The 19183-nt window shown below is 40.5% G+C and overlaps 1 protein-coding gene across 3 annotated transcripts in view; it reads left to right on the forward strand.

Moving 5' to 3' along the window:
• Positions 1–1467: 1467 nt before the first annotated feature.
• si:ch211-200p22.4 (phosphatidylinositol-binding clathrin assembly protein) overlaps positions 1468–19183 on the forward strand; it is a 63158-nt gene continuing 45442 nt past the window's right edge. For 2 of the 3 annotated variants that reach the window (XM_068308868.1, XM_068308870.1), the window contains exons 1-3: positions 1468–1712; positions 2464–2637; positions 18753–18895. In XM_068308868.1, coding sequence (XP_068164969.1) covers positions 2508–2637; positions 18753–18895 — 273 coding nt within the window. In that variant the 5' untranslated portion in view covers positions 1468–1712; positions 2464–2507. Of the gene's footprint in view, positions 2638–18752; positions 18896–19183 lie in introns of all 3 variants that reach the window. The other variant, XM_068308869.1, reaches the window with a different exon arrangement.

A 19183-nucleotide genomic window follows, 5' to 3' on the forward strand; every position in this document is an offset into this window, starting at 1 on the left:
CATGGGGGAAAAGAGGGGAGGTCATTGGAGGTCATGTATTCCAGGAATTCACCTGCTGTCTTCCTCTGCTGCTGCTCGGGTCAGTTTGCAGTATTTCTCATAAATGGAGGAAATACTGCAAACTGGCGCTGGTTCTTTGGAACTGAAGAGGTCAAACTGAGGGACCATGTTTGCTCTCCATTTGAAAGTGGCACAAGAATCTGATATTTTTGTCTTGATTGTTCACATCCATCTTTTCCAGTAACCTGTATCTGTCTGGGAGCCGGTAATGCTGCAATCCTAATTTTGTTTGCTGACAAATATTGACTTGAGCATACTGAGAAGAAGAAAAACCACATCTAGTTTACGACCACATAATGTATCAAAGTGGACCAAATCTAAATAGAACAAACCAGATTCGATGTCCTTATGCGCAAAAATGTCCTTATGTTCTCTATCACGTGCCAGTGTGACATAGAGTGCGTTTTAAATAAATATTTATTGCATTACAACCCACTGCTGACATGCACGCACGATCTAATCAATGGGAATAAATTTATCATGACTGGGAAATGCAAATTGACAACTAATTAATTACATCATTCTTTGTGTGAGATACAGTGGTCCAGACAATTTATTCAACGCTCGGATTGGGTGGATGCAGCGCAGCAAGAGCAATTCCCACAGATTTTTTTTTTTTTTAGCACACGGTGTTCCACATAGTCTGGAGTCAAACGGGGACACGGCGTCTGAGGAATCATTTCATACCACCTTAAATCTGGATGAGCTCGACACAATAGGTGTCAGTCAAAGAAGCCGCTCAGAAGCTGGAGTCCATTTGCACTTGAGCCGCAGCACGAAGGACTTTATGATGCAAAAGGATGTGAAATTTGATCCATTTGTTTCATAAATTCCGTTACAGTTTAAAGAGAGACACCTTAAACGCTAAACTCCCACCTCAGGTCTTGTCCAATAGACAATGGGTGCGTTCAAAAACTGTCCGACAATCTAATACACATGGTACATATGTTCAAATTTTAGATTGCAAACTTTTGCAACATTTATTTGCAATCTTTTGACGTATTCTTTAATTAGAAGTCATACTTTAGAAGTAATTCTATTAATTTTTTTGCAATATGAGGCTACGTACAATAATGTTAAATAAAATAAAACGATAAATGCACAACTTTTGATTGGTGATTTGCTTTCCTTTACATAAAAAGCAAGTAAAACATCGGGTAATTAAAGCATCCATAATATCAATTAATTCTATATGCTACTGTTTAATTGATTAATTGATTCTGAAATCATGTTGTTTCACACAGACGTCGATAATATAAATTTCTTGACTGAGTGTTAGGAATTTTAAACGCGTGGTAAATTGTATGAAAGGAGTTCCCTGAATACCAAGCCTACGACGGACAAGTGAAGGCAGCACAGTTGTGAGATCAGCTGTTTTTTTACGCTGCCATTTTGTCCGGCGGAGAGGCAACCAGCCAGTCAGTCTGACAAGAGAAACCACTGGCGAGACTTTTTAGACAGCAGCACCGGACGGAACTGTCTGTGAGGGGAAAAAAAAAAGAAACCGAACCGAGAATGTGGAGTCGAAAGCTTAAGGACAGCACCGACTGAGCCCGAGGACCGTGACGGGAAACAACCGGACTACCCGGGCTGTCATTTTTAAGTTACCGGCACTGTCATAGACTTCAGACAGTCACTCGCTCTGCTGGCAGGTTAGCTAACCCCGTTAGCTACGCGGGCTAACACCCACCGCTCCTCGCACCGTCTCTCACCGGGAGAAACTACACCTGTCCCGTCTGTCAGTCTCACAGTACCTTCTTATAAACTTCAGACAGTGTGTTGCTCTATTGTTAGTGACTTTTTACATCACATTTGGGTTTTAACACCCACTTTTCCCACCGACCAGTGGTAGCTAAAAAGGTACATGCTAACAAGTTGACGTGGAAGAAGAACTCGAGATTGTTGGTCACCAAACTGGGATTTCACACGGATTACTTTTTTGCTTGCCCCGAGGTGTTTTTCTGGTGATCCCAAACAAACCGACCGGGTTTTATCCAAAACCAGCTCCGTTAGCTATGCTCATTTGTGGCCAGAAAGTAATTTCCAGTGATTGTGGGACTCTTTCCTGGTTCGAGTACTGCAACGGAAACATTAGCTAACACAGACTAGCTCAGATTAGTGTCGTGTTTTGTTTACTAGCTAGACTAAACAGTTGCCAAACAATTTAACAACAACAGAAAACTGCAAGTCGGTTATTGATTGTGTTTTTATTGTAAAGCCTGATATTCTACCTGCATTTTTTTTTTTGCCACTAGTGATCTGACGTGACTGCACGGGTTTTGTACGCACCTGGAGAAAATATTAACACAATAGTGGGCGTCTGATCGCAACCATTTACCTCACCCTGACAGTGAAGTCGCTCCACGGGGAGTTTGATCCATTGATCGTATTGTGCTTTTTTAGCTGATCGGGGCAAAAGCAGAGACAGACTGACAGAAATAGAAGCGATGTCGGGCCAATCTATCACGGACAGGATCGCAGCCGCTCAGCACAGCATGACCGGGTCGGCTATCAGCAAGGCTGTGTGCAAAGCCACCACACATGAAGTCAGCGGACCCAAGAAGAAACACCTTGACTGTGAGTACATGTCCTCCCTGTGTGTGTGTGTGTGTGTGTGTGTGTGTGTGTGTGTGTGTGTGTGTGTGTGTGCGTGCTGTCAGCAGCTGCAAGGCGTCAGACTGGTACACATTCCTTCACACTACGTGGACACCATCAGGAAGGCAGTCCAGGCAGAATGCATCATGGGTTTGGTGAATAAGGTTTTTTTTGACTGGAATTGATTCTCAATTATATTATCTTTTGGATTCTTTGTGAATAGTCCTGTCTACAAATGGTTGATAGCTCTTAAAACTTCCTGGATCCCAAAACTGACTTCTTAAAATTGCTCCTCATGCAGCTGGATATCCTCACATCAACCTACACACTTTATGTTTTGTCATTTTAAGTTGTCTTACTTTTGTGATCAATCAATTAAGTTTTATACTTAAAATCGAGGAAACGGCGCCATTGTCCCAGAGCTGTCTTCAGATGCAGGCAGCAGCATCGATTTTTCAAATTAAGCCTTTCGGTTTAACATATTTTTTGCTTGAAGTAAGTGATGGATTTTCACCAAAGATCGAATGATGACTGTTTCAGATGTAAATCACCTCTGTTCTGTAGCAATCCAAAAACTAATATAATTTAAACATATAAAAGCAGAATATGCCAACATTTAAGATGCTGAAGAACAGGTTTATTACTGGTATGTTGATAAAACACCAAATTATCAATCATGTGTAGAGTTGCCAATTCTTGATTGACAAAGCCATTAATGACTTATTTCACTGTTGATGCAGAACCAAGGAACACCAAACCCTTTCCATGTGTGTCTTTAGCTACACTTTGTGGTTTCCTTTAAAGCCATCTTGTTTTTTTGCTATGGAATTCTTGGAGAAGATTCCTGTTGTGTAGAACTCAAGGCATGCTACAAATGGAGAGCAAAACATGTAAGACAAGCAACAGAATACAGGGTTTTCACCAGACTGACAGCCCAGAAAGGACAGATTCTGCTCACTTTATTTCCAAGAGGAAGAGGAAAAGCTGTAACATCTAAAATCTTTTTTGACTTATATTCTTCGTTGGTGGGCTTTCTGTTTGGGTAAACTAGTCACATAATAATTGACCAAGCCAGAGAGAATGTTGTGAACAAAAGGAAAATCAAAAATGTCTTGGATTGTAGTTGCTGATGCTGATTTCAGTTGATTCTTCAGCACTTAAGAGTGGATGGAGTCCTTCAACTCCCAGTAAAGCCTACTTGAATTTAAAGATGTCAAACAATGAACCCCCACAAAAGACAATGAATTAACAGTTTTATTATAAAAAGTGACTAAAGGAAGGCTGCACAAACTTGTGAGATGTTACTGCAACAAAATGTGCTCGGAATTCCTGGTTCTTGGAGCCACATGTCTGATCGATGCTCTGTCTGGGCTGCCTCACATCCGTCATCTCGTCCTCATTCAGAGGAGTCAGCTGCTGATGTTCAGCAAAAGTAGTGTCTCCACTCCTTTGTGAACTTGACGAGACCTTTACAGCCAATACTTCATGTCAAGCTTAATCATTGTAGGATATTGATTTCTGAGTGAGTGCGGTGACCTCAGTGCAGCAGAGGCAATGGCCATTGAATGTTGCATTGCATGAAGGCCTGATTGTCATGTTTTCTTTGGTCTGAACATTTTATCATGAGGGCAATATGCAACGTTGCCAAGGTCTTTCCAGTGGTCAGTAGACTGGAATTCGGGCAATTTATACGTTTCATACTTCATTCTGTCAACAGGTTCTCAGTTTTTCACACGGTTGGTAAGTTATGGAAGAAGGGTAATGTATTTGGTTACTACTTAGTTAACTAGCCAACTAACTAGTAAAAACATCTAGTAGTAATGTCCATCAGCAGCCAATGAAGATAGTCTTTCAGTCCATTACAGAATGAACAATGTATTTCATTGTAGTGCTCTGACCAAACCTGAAATGTATGCTGAAAGAACTGGAAGTCCGAGCTAACATGCTAATATGTCTATAGCTTGTATGTGAACAGAGTACTCCAGATCTCCAATGGGGCCTCATCTTGACATTAAAGGTCTTGCCATTTTCTTTACGCTTCAAAAAATCGTTTTTAGATGGATAGAAGACATCGGATAATTTTTGGAAGCACTATCTATACTGCCAAACACAAGCTTTTTTTTTTTCTCAGGAAAATTGATTGTGATGATGTGACGCAGCACTTTGGTTGCCTCACATTTGGTTGCCTCACATTGTGAGGCAACCAAAGGGAGCGACTTTTTTTTTTTCATGTATTCTTGCCCAACCCAACCCATCAGTAATCCTGATATCTCATTCAGCACTATCTTTGTGACAACAGAAAAGGTAATCATCTTCTGCCCAGGACAGTCCTTGGCTTTCTCCCGCTTTTTACTTCGTTGTGAATGGCAACAAGAATGAGAAAATCCTATTCAAAGTCAGCTGATCTTGTATGTAGACCATGAAATCTCACAAGAACACATCGCAGTAGACAAGATGTCACTGTGGATGATGACTAATGACAGGACATCGGTGCTACATATGAAATCAAAACTGTTACGAAGCCGTCTGATGGTCTAGTTGTCATGATTTGGGTAAGGGTTTGGATAAATTCAAAGGGTTGCAACAGAAAGGGCATCCAGGATAAAAACTTTCCCAAATAAATATGAACGTTCATCTATAATGGAAAAAGAATGACACATGTGCATTAGAAGCAAACATCAAGAGGCATTGGATATTGATCTCTAAGTCCTTCGGTTTACTATGTTTATAGTGTGTAAGTTTGTATTGTTTTTAAATGGAGTTCCTTTTTGTAGGGTGAGAGCTATCATATGCAGTAGTTTAGCTAATAACGTTTTTGGTCTGCAGGAGTATCGCTGAGTGTAACTGCTCTAATCACAAGTGGTCAACAAAAGCACATTTCAGAGTAAAATAACAATACATTTCAGTAAGGTACTGGCCCAATCTGAAAAGATACTTTGGGTTGTAACAAAGGCTGTGACAGCAGGGATGCTGTAGGCATCACAGCAAGCCACTTAGTTAATTGTGCGTCTGCCGGTTATGGTTAAAGCTAACCATCAGTGTTGAGAGACACATCCAGCAACAACATGAAGGCATTGATATGAAAAAGACGGCTCAGTTGTTGGTAGCATTTTCTAAAAAACATTTGTTTCTCACAGGCAGAGCCACCCCCTCCCTCCCCCCAAAAAGAAAAAAAAAATCTACCTATTCATACACTCCCCACAATCTCTTACTTTTGCTCCCCTCCTGGCACAATTTTGCCACAAGCAGCTGTGACAGTCTGACAGCAAGCTGTGAATGATCTCACCAGTATATTTGCATCTAGACCCAATAACCGAACAATCCTGGCTGAAGCCTCTCAGTGCTGCTGGCAATGAGACGAAGGGGAGGGTTTTGATGGGACTTGTAGTTTGATCAACCGCGAAATTCATGCACCACCGGCCAAAATAAGTGCCTTTTTAAAGCCAGTTAGTGTCACGATTCAAACTACCTCAATTAACCCCCGGCTTGTGTGTCACTGGCAAAATGGCGAGTCCTTCCTAACAGTTCTGAAAACGTTTTTTATTTATGGAAATTATCATCATAAAAATCAGCCAAGGAGGTTTCAAATGTGTTGGGATGTTTCTGCATCTGCTTGCACATCTGCTTGCAGTTTCCAGGTTGTCAAGGTGAGCGATATTGTGTGTTTAATCCATCCTTGTATATGGTGTTCACTGATTGCTGTGGTACCTGCATAGAGCAGCGGCCACTTAGACGTTCCACTTCAGCATCATTGAAACGCTGATTGTTTCGCCATCTTACAGCAGTGAGAAAGAAGTTGTGACATTTAAACTGAGGTCTAGTGTCCCCATCGATGGCAGCAAACCCACCAACTGGCTCCTGTTAAATTGCTTGAAATTGACAGAGGAAGTTGAATGGTGAAATCAGCTACAGCCTCAGTTATGTCACTGATTTTACAAACATTGTTTAAGAGGCTTGGTGTCACTTTACCATTTCCTACAAACAATGAATGAGATTTAAATGTAGCTTCCTAGTCATCCAGGTATTGGAGTATCTACTGATTGTAAATGAGAGGCAGCTGCAACAATTCGTTTATTCCATTTCCATTTATCTGTTTTACACATTGATTACTGGGGAGATTGAACAGCACTCACCTTTTTTCAGCAATTCCCACTTCAGAGCCACTTGATAGCCCTGTGACTATCATTAGAATTGCATAGGTTGAAGTGTGAATTAACCTGATCCATCCTGATGTACTGTTAAAGGCCTTCTTCACGCCACCTGTAAACCATCTGTCTTCTCTGCTCAAAATGTCGCCTTGATTGCAAATCAGAGGAGATCACACTTAGACTAAACAACATGATGGTGATCCCACACCAGTCCAGTGTCTAATTTTTAAATTAAATGACGTACTACACCTCAGCGTTGCTTTCTAGTGCGATGTCTCAGCAGTCTGTTGTGGAAGATGGATTAGCCAGAAGTAAAACAGTAATTTCATGGCTTGTATCTGGTTTCATTGTCTGCTCTGAAGGTAAGGATATTCTACACCTCAACTGTTCATACAGTTAGCCATTGGGTCTTGTTGCTTCCTTTGCTGTCGTGTTAGAGGAGGGATGACACGAACCTACATATTTTTAATTGCATTTTTGAAGGGGCAGGGGAAAGGTGCGCTTAATAAACTTTGGAAATTATGACAGCAAATTCTAAATCATGAGTGCCGTCTGTTTGCTTCTGAATTAATCACAATTAAGTTGCTTCATTCCTTGTCACTTTGTCACGTTAGAGTACCGGCCTGTTTTCCTCTCTGTATATTAAATATGTCTCATCCAGCAGATGTTAACTCCATTTACTCTGAATTAATGAAAGAAGACAACATTTCACTCATGGTAAACATCTCGTATTTTACAAATACAGCAAACGATAAGCAATATAGGTTACTTCTTTGTCTACTGCTGGGAAAGTCCTGCTTAAAGAAAATGCTCTGTTATGAGAGTTATTGAGTTACAATGATGAGTAGAAATTTTCTGAAAACCTGTGCATGTCAGATTGAATTGCGATTCATGAATTCATTTCTTTTTGATAAAAACGGCGCCTGTTTGTTCCAGCGTTGTAGATGTTTGTGTGCAGGGGACACACAGATTGAAGATTTGGTCCTCAGATTAACGCCCTAAGAGATCCGCAGTTATTCTCTTCATGCATGTCCCATCCTCTGGCGTCAGCACTTTTTGCAGAAAGTAAAGCACGGAGCAGAATGTTGGCAAGACGTACTTTTGATCATGAGAAAACGCCTCTGCTCAACATAATGGTTATCTGAAGGAGCGCTTTCCTTTAAATGGCCCTGACCTTTTGCCTCCCAGAAAATAAACATGTTAAAATACTCGGTTTGATGTTGGATTCATTTTTAGTTTTCAGGAATGTATCTGAAGCATTTGCTGATTTGCATGTTCCATGCAATTTGTGTTGTAAGATTCTGACATTTATTGAGCAATTAATTGATGGATGCCAACTTTTGGCAGATTAATCAATAATAAAAATAAATGTTGACAATACTTGACTCTATTAGTCTATGAATACAACTCAAACTACTAGATTGGGTGTTTGCATGAATGGGATGTTATTTCTTGTTGTACACATGAACAGTCAGCAAATAAACAAAAGAGGAGGCAGTTTGTGCTTACAAAAAATATATATTGCCATCGTCTTGCTTTACTGGGGCTTTTTCAACACCACTTCACCTTTACAGATGGTTCCATGTGCCTCCATACATTACGCCACACCATCTTTACTATTACTAGCTGGCTGAGCTGCTTGCCCAGATGGCCTTTAACATCATGGTGTTGGGACATTCTGAACCAAACCTAAATCTAGGTTACACTTGCATGAGGAATTGACGTGGTGCTACAGCAGCCTTCCATACCAGCAGTCTGAGTTTCTCTGTCTGGGTTTCAGGGTTTGTGTGTCTTTGGGTTATTTAAGGAGACAGGCAGGGGCGCTGCACTGTGGGTTATTGAGCTCTGTTTTATGTGGTTTCTGTCTCAGCCTCCGGTGAGACGGTACCCATTCAAACTTTACAGCTCTATTTCAGACAGGAGATTGTGGGTCACCTTGACTGATCTATTCATTGTGCTTTTGCACATATGGTTGGGTTTGGGTGCTAGATATGGGTGTGTGTCTGTTTGAATGTGCGGAATTGGTATGGATACCATAGCTCAGGCGTCAAGTTGCTTTAGAACAATTTATTATATAACCCTGAGTTGAATTTTAAACCTGATGTCAGGTTCTTTTAAACACTGATCACATTAAGGGTGAATTATTAGACTTTGTCACTATATATTTCACCAGCGTACCAGCATTTCAGACCAAAATAAATCGTTATTGTTTATTTCAGTAAATGTTGATAAAATAAAGACAACATAATTTATAAATCTGTCATAAAGTCGCATCAAACTGCTTCAGCACTGCTCAAATGCGACTCAAAAAGGTCTTTTTCTCACTGCATATGGTTTCAAAAAGACCTTTTAGGCTATTGTTAGCTGTCAAAGACCTTGTAGCATTTCTCTTCTGGTAACCACGGGGATGTGACAAACGTTTACTTTATCCTACATACTTTCAATTGCAGCATTCCCTCTCTCATCACTATTCAATGTATGATCGAGGTGTGAGACAGATTGGACCAAAGTGAGTCTATTGCCTGGGAAAATGGCTCTTGCTTCTTTAAGTGGGTCTGCTTGAATTACCCCGACATTTGGACATGCTATGTCATAATTACTCCTAAGTGTCTGCCTGATAAAAAATCTGGAATAAAACATTGGATAAAGATTAAAAAAAAACCCCAAACTTGAATTGAAATATTCAAGTCTCCCAAAACCTTCAAATTATTAAAATAGCAATATCTTTGCTTTTGAAAATATTGCCGCAATGTTGAGACCTAAGGTGTATTTTTTCATGCTATACCGCTATAAACAATAATCCGGGGAAATGAAAGGGTCTGATGTGTTTGAAGGACTTTAAAAGATAAAAGTATTTGGCGTTCTTTCCTGCCATTTGTGTTGCATTGATTCCAGGCCCTGATAGACCTGGAGCAGGGTGTTGCCGGTTAGCTCGGTGATGGAGACGCCTGTGACGTAAGCGATTGTAGGTGAGTCTAATGCTATCTAAACAGAGTGGGACAACCCCTCCCTGCCTGCAGAATCAAGATAGGCCCACTTTACCCTACCAGACAGGAAAAAGGCTTACTACGAGCTGTCTGGATACGTCTGTTTCAAGTGCAGCCCAGGGGAATGCATGCCAGTGTGTGTTCAGTGTGTGAGACTGTGTGTGGGAGGAAGGCGAAATTACTGCCTCATGAGAGTACTTCAGCTGCAAACATGCTACACAACACAGTCAGGGAACACGTAATACCCACGGTGCATTCAGGTGCTGATTGAGTGAGCATATATTACAGCACTGGTTGAACTGAAGCACATGTGACAGGAATTCAAAGAACCCAATCATGCTGTAAAACGACAAGAGAAGCAGCTTTTACTTGAGTGTAATACGAAATTCACGATCTGCACGTTATTGCTCCATGACTTTAAGTCTTGTTTTAATGTAAAATTGTCTGCCTGCATGTTTCAATTACTTCAGGCGTGTTGGATTCCAGCTCCACTTCCAACTCCTATGTAATTAATTATTGTAATTATTTGGATGATTCCACACATTTCCCCTTCATGCACTCGTATTATTAACTAATCAAGTTGATTACATCCTGAGTTTTTCAACTGCCCTCGTCCTGCAGTCTTGGAGCTTATGTGATGTATAACAAAAAAAAGGGGGGGGGGGGGTGAATCTGCACCTTTTACATTGGTCAGCATTCCACATATACGTACTTGATTTATTAGACGGCACTCAAGAGGACAAAGCGCTGGTAAGGCAATCAGTGTGACGCTTATTTCTAAATGCAAGTTTTGGCGATACTCAACCCACCCAGCAATCCGTCCTTTTCTAAATAACCGTAATGGAGCTCATCTCCACAAAACACAAAGTCAAAATCCAATAACGTGAGCTCCTATGGAGACTTGAATTGCTGCCACAAACGCTTAAAGGACGGGTCTTGTTTTTGGACACCTCAAGAAACTAAAGGGTGCTGTACTGATATAATCTTGTGTTGATAATGGAAAAGAAGAGAGTTACACAAAAACTGTGCATTTGTAGCTTTGCCACTATTTTGGAAAAATCAAAAATTTCCAATGAGATGTATTCCTGGTAAGCACTGCATCACTCACACTTATAACATGATTGATCATTTGCTCCTGAAAATCTGCCATTTTTGAGATATGAGGTAAATCAGTACTCTAAGAAATTATTGAGTGTGAGTTTCACACATTGGGAAAGGGTGAGAATTCAACATTAATCATACATTTTGAAAATATTCAGTTTTAACGATGATGATAAAACAAGCGGCAAGCTCGCTCTTTGTTAATTCATCTTGCAAATTACTGTGACTTGTCTAGAAAGTACTTCTGAGGTTGTGATTTATTATTTAGCTTCTGCTTCAGTTCTCGAAATGTGTCATTATCAACGCACAAAGAATTTATTCCACCTTTATCCAGGCAAACCACACGAGCTTGTTGCCCCTCTGAAGGGATCCCTGGCTACCCTTCACATGTACACATTCTAACAAACTGTACTATTCATAGTAAGAAATGCACCCTTATTATATACATTTAGGATATTAATATGACACTAGTAATTCATTTTACAACGTCTTTGTCCGTGTGTGTGTGTTTGGAAACATTCAGTGCTTCTGTTCCCATCCTCTTCTGATGTCTGGTTATTTTTAGCAGTGTGTTCTCTCTCTCTGGAGCCCTTGGATGGGTTCAAGTACTTGTTTTTCTTCCCATACTCTACCTGTGTTCATGTTCATTTGTCTGCCATCGTGCCTGATATTCTTCCTGTTGGTGTCACACATTTTTCTGACAGAAGTTCCCACCTGAAGGTGTTCACTCAGGAATACACTCTGAGACATACAAGACTTCAATCCCATTCTCTTGACAGGATTCTATGTCGGAGACAAGAGTTTGTCCCTTTAACTCTGTCTCTGTATTTCTTGGTGTGAGTGAGCTAAGAGGAAAGAGTCCTCTTAGACCTCAAGGCGGGAATTAAAGCTAGAGAACCACAGCTAATCAGTTAATAGACCAACTTCTGGTGACACTTGGTGTCTAAACTCGGTTTTTCTTTTTCTCTGTCTTATTACTTTGCTAATCGTGTACTTCATTCATCTTTTCCCATCATCCTCCAGTCTACGTTCTACATTGATATCAGAATTCTCTGGATACAAATTCTGATGCTTAATATTTGCTAAATATGAAGTACTGATCAAATAGCAGTGGTCTATATTTTCCGGTTATGATTTCCAGCTACAAATAAATAATCTGCTTATGGTCATTCATCTGTGTGCAAGCTAGCATTTCTCAAGTGGATACTTTTTTGATACACAAATGTTCCAATACTGGCTCATTAAAATTTAAGTTACATTGCTGCAAATTGTTTGCAGCAAACTACAATGGCAACCAGGGATCAATTTGGGGCAATACATTTTGAATACACTGTGGTTGGATGTCTGACGGCTGAGGGAAATTGCTTAAAAAGAGTATAATATAGAACCTTTTAAATTCTAGTTGTTGTTGTTTTTTTTAACTATAAATTCACACACTGGATTCATCCAGCAATGAACTAAAATTAAATTAACATTTGCATGAAAATTCATCCAAGCAAACCTAGTCTGGTAATGTTTTAGACATTCTCTGTACTGGAAAGCCAAAACTTCCTAGAAACAATAAATACTCTTGTAATTCCCCTCCTATTGGCAGCACAAGAACAGATAGTCCATGAGTGATACATTTTTTTGTTCCCATTATTATCAGACATCTCCATGAGAAAATTACTTCATGATTCAAACGATGTCCTCACACTTTAAATTGACAAACACTGGAAAAACAAAACACACCACCCCTTCATCCAGTTGCTGTTGTCTCTCTTATTCCTTATTTTTAACACAGTCGAGGACAGTGTAGTTGTTACTGACAGTTAACTGTCTCTGTCAGCAGACATGTGAATAAAGTAATGACTTGTTTGTGACTTGTAAATGCTTCTTGTTATCAGCAATGAAGAGGAGTTCCCGTTCATCCCTGAAACATCATGAACTCAGGAAAGAAAAACCTCAGATCAATGATATAGCTACATTGCTATTTTGGAAGCAAATTGAGCGATCGTAGAGGCAATTGGATGTCAATGAGAGTCTGCGAAGGTGTACTTTATTGTCTGGTAAAGGCTCGATTGGGTTTTTATAAGTATTTACAAAAGCACTGTTAGGGTTTTAAAAAATACTGGCTTAGCACGATTGTAAAGCCTAACAGGAAGGGAGATGATGCATTGTCAATGTTAGCGGGCTTACAGTTCTCATACAATTTTTCACACCTCTCCTCCTCCTTAGGATTTGGGAGGAGGGGGAGTAAGAAAGTGGAAGGGAGGGGTGGATGGGGAATCCTGTCTGCAGTCCTTTGCACAGAAACACAGGAGAAGAGCAGATTAACTGTACATGCCAGCTAGCTGCTGATACTGCAGAGCATTAATCTTGAACAGATTGGGTCTGTCCTCCACCTGGTGCCTTTTGCGTCTGGCTTTTCATCTATGTGGTGTCAGACATTGTGTACATCCCCCTGTTGTTCAGTACCTTTAAGATTGTCAATGGTCAATCAACTCTGCAGTGGAGCCCTTATGATCTTAATATCATATGGAATGACTGGAACAGAGAGGTGGTCATTTATATGGCGTTCAAAGCATATTGCAGCAAGAACACACCACTCTTATGTGCTGTGCATTTAGGCTGCAACACTGCAAGGTGTTGATTTAGCAGGTGGAAACCAAATGTTATTGCTCAAGTTTAAAAATGTACAAATTGCCTGGAATTTGCATGATGTTGCTTGATGCCTTCAGGCGACATTGTGCTGCCGAGAGTCTGAGCCAGCTGTGAGTAAAACTTCTGCCAACGGAGAAAGCCTTGTAGGAAGAGTTGCAGCTCCTAGGCGTGGATGTGAAAGCTTAGGCTGTGTTTATGATCAAACCATCTCCCAACACTACACCAGTCCATGCTGTTAGTGTTAGATTTTGCCACATCTCTTGGACCTGTTGTGATTTGCAAAAAACAATATTGAAGGTTGTATTAATTATCCATGCATGAGGTTCATTTGGATGGTTTTATACTCTGTTTGATAATCTATAACCGTAGCCCCTAACCCTGTCTGTTGTTTTGCAAAAAATATTTAAAAAAAAAAAGATAAACATCCAGTAATTAGACTGGCAGCTATGTGTTCTTTGTCTTTCCTTCAGAAGAATCTCAGTTAAAGGCTTCCTTTTATATTTGTCCAGACAAATTCTTGATGGAGCCATATATTTAGGAATTCCAACGATGTTAGCCTGACCTTCCCTTGGTGGTCTCTGAGGGGATTGTCAAGAGATTGAACTGTGTCGGGAGCACAAAGCAAAGCACTGATGCCTGACTGAGGTTTTAAAAGATGTCAAGTTAGGATTGAGAAGCTGATTGCAGGTCTTTTCATAAGGGTTAATCCACCTCTACTTGTATCCTGTCTAAAGCCTTGTTGAATTTTCTGTATCAGATCTTCAAGTTGAGACTGAAATGAAAGCCAGCCATGTAACTTGCAACAAAAGGATCCATTTTGACTAATACCAGTAGGGTAGAGACTTATTTTGCAGAAGCAGGAATAAGCTGTGTCTACGAATGACTCTTGTCAAGGTTAGAGTTTCATGCAAGACATAGCCACATTTTTCAGACCTACATGAGATGAAATAAAGATTGCAGTGTACTTTAAGCACGACTTTGATTGTCTCTTTATCTCAAATTAATCTAGAATCATTATCATCACTACACTACATCTAATTGTAGACTGGCTAGACTGGCTTCAAAACAAAACTGGCATTGTCTGTCCAAACACGCATTTCACATTCTTCGAAACACTGATTATATTTATCTTGGATTACGCCACTATCTCTATGGTAATGATGTTTGGGAGATCACAAAAATCACAATTCTTATTAATAATAATCGCATTTTAGCAGTGGATTGTGGCAGTTATATTGCAGTTATTGGCACCTTTGTTTTCTGACTGCAAAGCGGTTCAACCCATTTTGCCCAAAATAGAATACAATGAATTAGATAGAGAGCAAACAGAACAATAAGGATTAGTCAGTTACAATAAGAGAATCTTGCAAAAGGTGAGTTATATTTGATGGGATGAAGATGCACCAGACTGACAGAGAAATTAAATGGAAGCTGGGTACAAGAGAGAAGTTTGATTGTGGATCAGAAGAGAAGGAGTTTTAAAGGGAAGCAGAAGAGAGAGTGCAATGCCTGGAAGCGAGTGGATATAGAGGACTTAAAGTTGGATGAAGAGAAGTGAGCATGGAGTTAGCCAGCTGGGCCAGATGTGATCTCCTCCTTCTTTGCTTCTTCCTGTTCTTGATCTGACCACCTGCTTTTGCAGTCAAACACAAACAGCCAGCGCCTTAAATTCATTTGTGGGAAGCTTGCGACCGACACGAGAACCACACCAAAACAAAGAACTGTTCCTGTGAGTAAATTGGGAGATATTCAGCAAGTACATGCCTCTTCTTCAGATCAGAGTCTCGCTCACCCGGTACCAGGAAATCTCTGGTCAATTGTCGTTGAATGAAAGCCTACTGAGGTCAGCTAGTGACGAGTAACAATGGACCTCAGATCAGACATGAACAAACAGGAGCTGTTGGGAATGAGATCACGTTGGCTCAACAGTCATATGAGTAAAAAGGAGTGTAACAGTAGAGGGCAGACTGATGAAACAAACTTAAAAGAATCGGAAAACAAAACACTGGAGAAGTTGTTGGAGCCTTGGTTGTAACCGTTTTCACCTATCCAGCAGTTTGGAAACAATAGAGACTTTTGTTTGCGTTCATGCTACAAGATTTATTATTAACTGTCACTCAACCTGATGTCTACTGTAGGCTTCATTAATGTGCACATTAGGTACATTTTTCACCATTTAGGTGCATTTTCCTACTCAGACACCAAAGATGTAGCTGAGGTTTTACCATGAGATGTGGATCTAATAAAAATATAATGCCAAGGGTATAGTTGATGAATCTTTGCTCGCCTGACAAACTTACAGCTGCGGCTTTTAGACACATTCTCCTTATGAATAGCTAAGATGTTTCTCAAAAGCAAAAAACTCCATGCTTCCAAGAATCCACAAAACAGTTATATGTTGTATCAGAGGCTTTTCTCTTGTCGATTAATCATAGAAAATGAGAACCATGAGGTTTCCCCCTGGTATGAAGCATCAAAACATTATAGATATGACCATCTTTTTGATCATAAGGAAAATCATTAAATTCAAAGATGGTACAATTCAAACTCTACTTTGGCGTCTTGGGGAAAATATTTTTTAGATTGTACTCAGCAATTTTTACCTGAAACATGTATTGAATCTATGTAATACAATCCGTATAGCTAATGTTATGATACAGATTGAGTTTAAATGGATAATGAAGGGAATAAAGTAAGTAAATTATTATTGGCATATGTGTGAGAAGACTAGTAAAATCTATGCAGCAAAGTCTGGTTCCCACAGAAACCTGTGGATCAAGCTCTGGTATAATCTAGGTGAGGACAGACTGTCTTGGTACATGTGAACATCAGGTCTAAAATCTTCTTTGCAGGTCTTTTTCCGTAGTACTCTGAAGTGTTGGTCAGAGGCCTGTTGGAGAATTTTTCTGAATTTCCTAGGATTTTCTGTTTCTGGTGAGAATAAGAAAAAGAAACACAATAAACAAAACCCCAGACCTGCTTCTGCTCCTCACCGCAACTGGATATAGACGAGATGAAGTGAGGAGAGGGAGGCTTATTGAGCTGTGTGTGAATCCCTGCAAATTGTTTGCATGAGGAGACACTCATGCCTCTCATTTGACTATCTCTTTCATTTCTTCTATTCACGGTCACTCCTCTCGTTCTCTATTTTTACATGGTACTTGATTTCTATCCTCCTCAGGTATCTCTCTTCCTCTGCCTTCCCTCTGATCTTTTTCTACTTCCCTCTCTCTTCCTATACCATTCCTTTGCCTCCATCCAGTCCAACATCCAAGATGCCTTCCACTCGGTCTGATTAAGTCAGCACATGTACCCTCTTTACATTATTGCTCACAAACTCATGCACAAGCGTCCCCACAGACCTAATCAGGCCTTCTCTTAGTACTGTCTCTCACACCACTCCAGACCTAATGAAAAAACATGAGCTCTGTTTAAAAAGATGTCCAGATGAACAGATGGAGCACAAACTGAAAGAAAAAGATGGCAAAATAAAAGAGATGGAGTCAATAGATTGAAAACAGAGAAGTGAAGCAGATAATTAATTAACAAAGCAGTCACTCTTAATGCCTCTCTGTATTTCAAGGATGTTAAATGTTGATGTTAGTAGTATCCAGAGATGAAGCAATAGGGAGAGAGGGAGGTTGCAAGACAAAAAAGCGAGGTCAGAGGAAGGCTGGTACTGAAGACTCATTCAGCCCTCTCATGCATTCATATGGTTCTGATATTTCCCAATGGAGAAGACTTCTTGTCATTTATGGCCTGAAATGTGCAATCAATGCAGCCACTGAAGGTTACTGTGGTTGGCCAACATTCACACATCTAAATGCAGATGAATGGATGCATAATACTGTAATGTACCTTTAGTACTCTCATTTGTATCGCTTTTGCCTCATGTGTTTGTAAGTGGTCAAGAAGTGGAAGAATCATCCTGTCGACTGAATGACTGGGACTAATGGTGAACTGGAGGTCTGCTAGGTTTCATTATTGTATGTGTGGGCAAATCCTTGATGGAGATAATGTGAAAAGCAAGCGAAGGGAAGTGCAAAGATGGGCTTTATTGAATGAGCATGTGCACTTGTGCCTTGCTTGTACATGCGCACATACCTGATTATGATGATGAAGTCTCCCCATGGGACTCTCCCGGCTACAGTCCTCAAGCAGTCTAATGAGAAGCCGTTTCCGTAGTTACCAGGTGTGAGAGCCGGCAGCTCATAATGTCCTGTGGCGAGGAACAAAGGACACTAAGAGGAGGTGGATAAAAGAGAGAGGTTGGAAGTAAAGGCAAAGAGAAAAAAAATCCAAACTAGATTCTGGTGTGAACGATCAATTCAGCTGCACATATTTGTGTTGGTGCGCTTGCTTGAAAGCATCACAGTGTGAGTGAGGACAGTGAATCTTTATAATGGGCTGATGGACCCAATCAAGAGTCTGTTTGAATGAATATCTTATAAAGTGGTTACAGCAGTGAGGTAGTGTTAGGTTGGGACCTCAACAGATCACTTAAACTTGGAAATTTTTCATGGTTTTCACACATAGAAACACCGTTCGCGTTCTGGCTCCGACGAGCCCTCCACCCTCTTCTGTCCACAATTTGTAAAGCTCAGACTTTTGCCTCGGCAGCCACTTTTCATGAGCATCCTAGTGCATATCTGTCGACAGCAATCCTAGAGGATTGCAATGTAATGGCAAAGGGCAAAGTGAATCTGAAGTGCGTTCCAGTCATGAGTCAAATAAACCGTTAAGGAGAAAACCAAACTCTGATCTGGGTTTGTATGGAGTGTTAAGTTTTATTATTGTTCACCTGTGTACGCCACAACACAATAGTGACTTAATGAGTCTGTCTTTCCTCCTGTTTCTGAGGCTTCAGTTTTTCACATGAGCAATGTCAGAGAATGATGAACACCTGAAGTCTCTGCTAACATGCTTTTAGAGAAAAGAGAAAGGCTGAATGGAAGTCTGGAAAGGAGGTGGAGGTTAACACAGGTTCTAAAGCTGGCAGCTGCCCTTCACACTTAATTCACAGAAGATTTAAACTGAAGTGTGCATTGTGTTTCCTGTCCTTGGCACGTCAGTGTGTCTGGATTTGTGTGTGTGAAAAGCAATTTGCTGTTGTCCTCGATCAGTGTTATCAAACCCTTTAAAAGCTTTTCTCATTACTGCTTTGTTTTGCAGAGCTTGTGTAACTTTTCATTCGCCCTTTTTTCCCCCTGTCTGCCAGATCTGATCCACTGCACCAATGAGATGAACGTGAACATTCCCCAGCTGGCGGACACACTGTTTGAACGCACGGCCAACTCCAGCTGGGTGGTGGTTTTCAAAGCCCTTATCACCACCCACCACCTCATGATGTATGGAAACGAGGTAGGAGGCTTGCCCACAAAGACACAGTCAATGGAGACTCCATCAATAAACTGCATTACTCAGGTCTGCCTCATCCACATATTCATCAGGATCAGGATCAACAGTAATGCATATCGGACGAGCACCTACTGAGAATGCACATATTGGACACACGGAGTAAATAATGGAAATAGTGTTGTAGTGCAGAGACATTAATTTACTCATTATGAGCTGGAAATTAGATGTTGGATAAGGATGAAGGCAAATGAATAAACAAATAAATTGACTAGCATGATTGAAGGCAGTCCC

This window comes from Antennarius striatus, chromosome 23 (assembly GCF_040054535.1).
Source record: "Antennarius striatus isolate MH-2024 chromosome 23, ASM4005453v1, whole genome shotgun sequence".
NCBI classification, from domain to species: Eukaryota; Metazoa; Chordata; class Actinopteri; order Lophiiformes; family Antennariidae; genus Antennarius; species Antennarius striatus.